The sequence below is a fragment of the Penaeus japonicus genome, unplaced genomic scaffold (assembly GCF_977035675.1).
Source record: "Penaeus japonicus unplaced genomic scaffold, GWHDUDI00000001_assembly GWHDUDI00000016, whole genome shotgun sequence".
Taxonomy (NCBI): domain Eukaryota; kingdom Metazoa; phylum Arthropoda; class Malacostraca; order Decapoda; family Penaeidae; genus Penaeus; species Penaeus japonicus.
The window spans coordinates 18,434,503-18,436,332 of record NW_028234418.1 but is presented as its reverse complement, the minus strand read 5'-3'; the positions used below and the strand labels follow the sequence as shown (position 1 = coordinate 18,436,332).

General features: G+C 38.7%; 1 protein-coding gene across 1 annotated transcript in view; it reads right to left on the bottom strand.

Moving 5' to 3' along the window:
• Nucleotides 1-697: 697 nt before the first annotated feature.
• LOC122253571 (uncharacterized) overlaps nucleotides 698-1,830 on the bottom strand; it is a 37,550-nt gene continuing 36,417 nt past the window's right edge. The window contains exon 6 of the mRNA XM_043016791.2: nucleotides 698-1,830. This exon is cut by the window's right edge and continues 387 nt beyond it. Coding sequence (XP_042872725.2) covers nucleotides 1,283-1,830 — 548 coding nt within the window. The 3' untranslated portion in view covers nucleotides 698-1,282.

The following is a 1,830-nucleotide window of genomic DNA, read 5'->3' as shown; positions in this document are numbered from 1 at the left end:
TTTATCATGAGTAGTATCATTACTATCATCATCATTATTGTTGTCATTATCTATATCATCATCATCATTATTATCGTCAGTCATATTATCATTGCTATCATTATCACCTTTCTATTTGTATTATTATAATGATTATCATGATCATTATCATTATCATTATTACTATCAATATCATTATTACTATCATTATCATTATACCATCTTCCTCCTTATTATCAACAGTATCTTATCATCCTTGTCATTAATATTACCATTATCATCATCACCATTATTTTCATCATTATCATGACTGTTATCATTAACATTATTTTTATAATCACTATCGGTATTACCAGCATCACTATCATTAGTATTATTATAATCATTAGTATGGGCATTATGATTGTCATTGTTATCATTATAATTGTTTTTGTTATTTTCCATATTGCTATTATGATTATTATCTGTAGCATTGTTATTGCCATCATTAATGCTATTGTTATTTCTGTTACTAAAATCTTTGTCGTTATTATAATCATCATTATCATAGTCATCATTGCTGTTATTAATATCGTCATCATGATCGCCATTACATCGTTATCATTATGAGAATATTACATTAGTGGATTGAAATCATTTTTTTTTTTTTTTTTTTTATGAAATTTCATATATATTCCTATTAATTCTTTAAGAAGAGGGTTTCCGGAAAAGGAAAATATTTTTAAAAAGTATTTTATCTATATATCATTTTTTGTTTTGTTTTAATCATACATTCACTTTGAAAAGAGCAATGTGAGTTTTATTCTAAAATCAAACGAAGAATATGCTACCAAAAAATCAAAAGGATGATGAGCAATGACTGAATAAAAATGCGGGGACAAGAATCACAAGGAGTGGGAGAAAGAGAAAAGGCGAATAGAGATATCAAAATCAGAAACATCATGAATGACATGATGACAAATCAAAAGTAGAAGAGCGAGAGGAGTTCATAATATACGAAACCCAAATATCACGAGAACAAAGCAAGGAAAAGGAAAAAGTGAGAAGAGGTCCTAAAATCCGAAACACCACAAATGTTATGAATGCTAAGCAAGGAAGAAGTAAAACAGATCTCAAACCAACACAACGCAACTGCCAGGAGGACGACGTGAACAGATGCGTCTCGAGGCTTTTGATGTAATGGCCTGTCCCTGTTCCTCGGATGACAGAACTGGCCGGAGACGTGATTTCTGCCAGGGGCAGGAAATAATAATGGAGGGAGAGATAATAGGATCCCCCTGGAGACATAGAATGCGTATAAGACTTAAATAATGGTTTCATTGATATCATTCACGTGACCGTGTGAATTTCCGAACCCCGGAGGCATGGGGGCACGTTCCCGATTTGAGGGCACAGTATTTCGTGGAGAGCCCGCGTAACCGGGCCCTTGGGCATGGGGTCCTGTTGGGTAGTTACGGTTGTCTGAAGGGGGTCCCCTCGAATATGGTGGTTGTGGTTCCCTTGAATATGTTGGCTGAGGTACCCTAGGATATGTTGGCTGAGGACCCCTAAAAGTCTGCGGCGGATATGGTGGCTGAGGTACGCTTGGATATGGCGGCTGAGGTCCCCGTGGATGTGTTGTCTGAGGGCCCCTGAAAGTCTGCGGCGAGGTTTCTCTCGGATTTTGTGGCGGGGGTCTTCGTGGGGCTTGTGAAATGGGTCCCCTAAGGCCTTGCGGCGGAGGTCCTCTTGGGTAGCCGTAGCCTTGGGGGGGAGGATCCCTGAAGTGCTGTGGCGGTGGCCCCCCGCGCTGTTCAAGTGGATGTCCCCCTCCGGAGTAGGGCGAATTCTGAGGCGAAGAGCTTTTTTGTT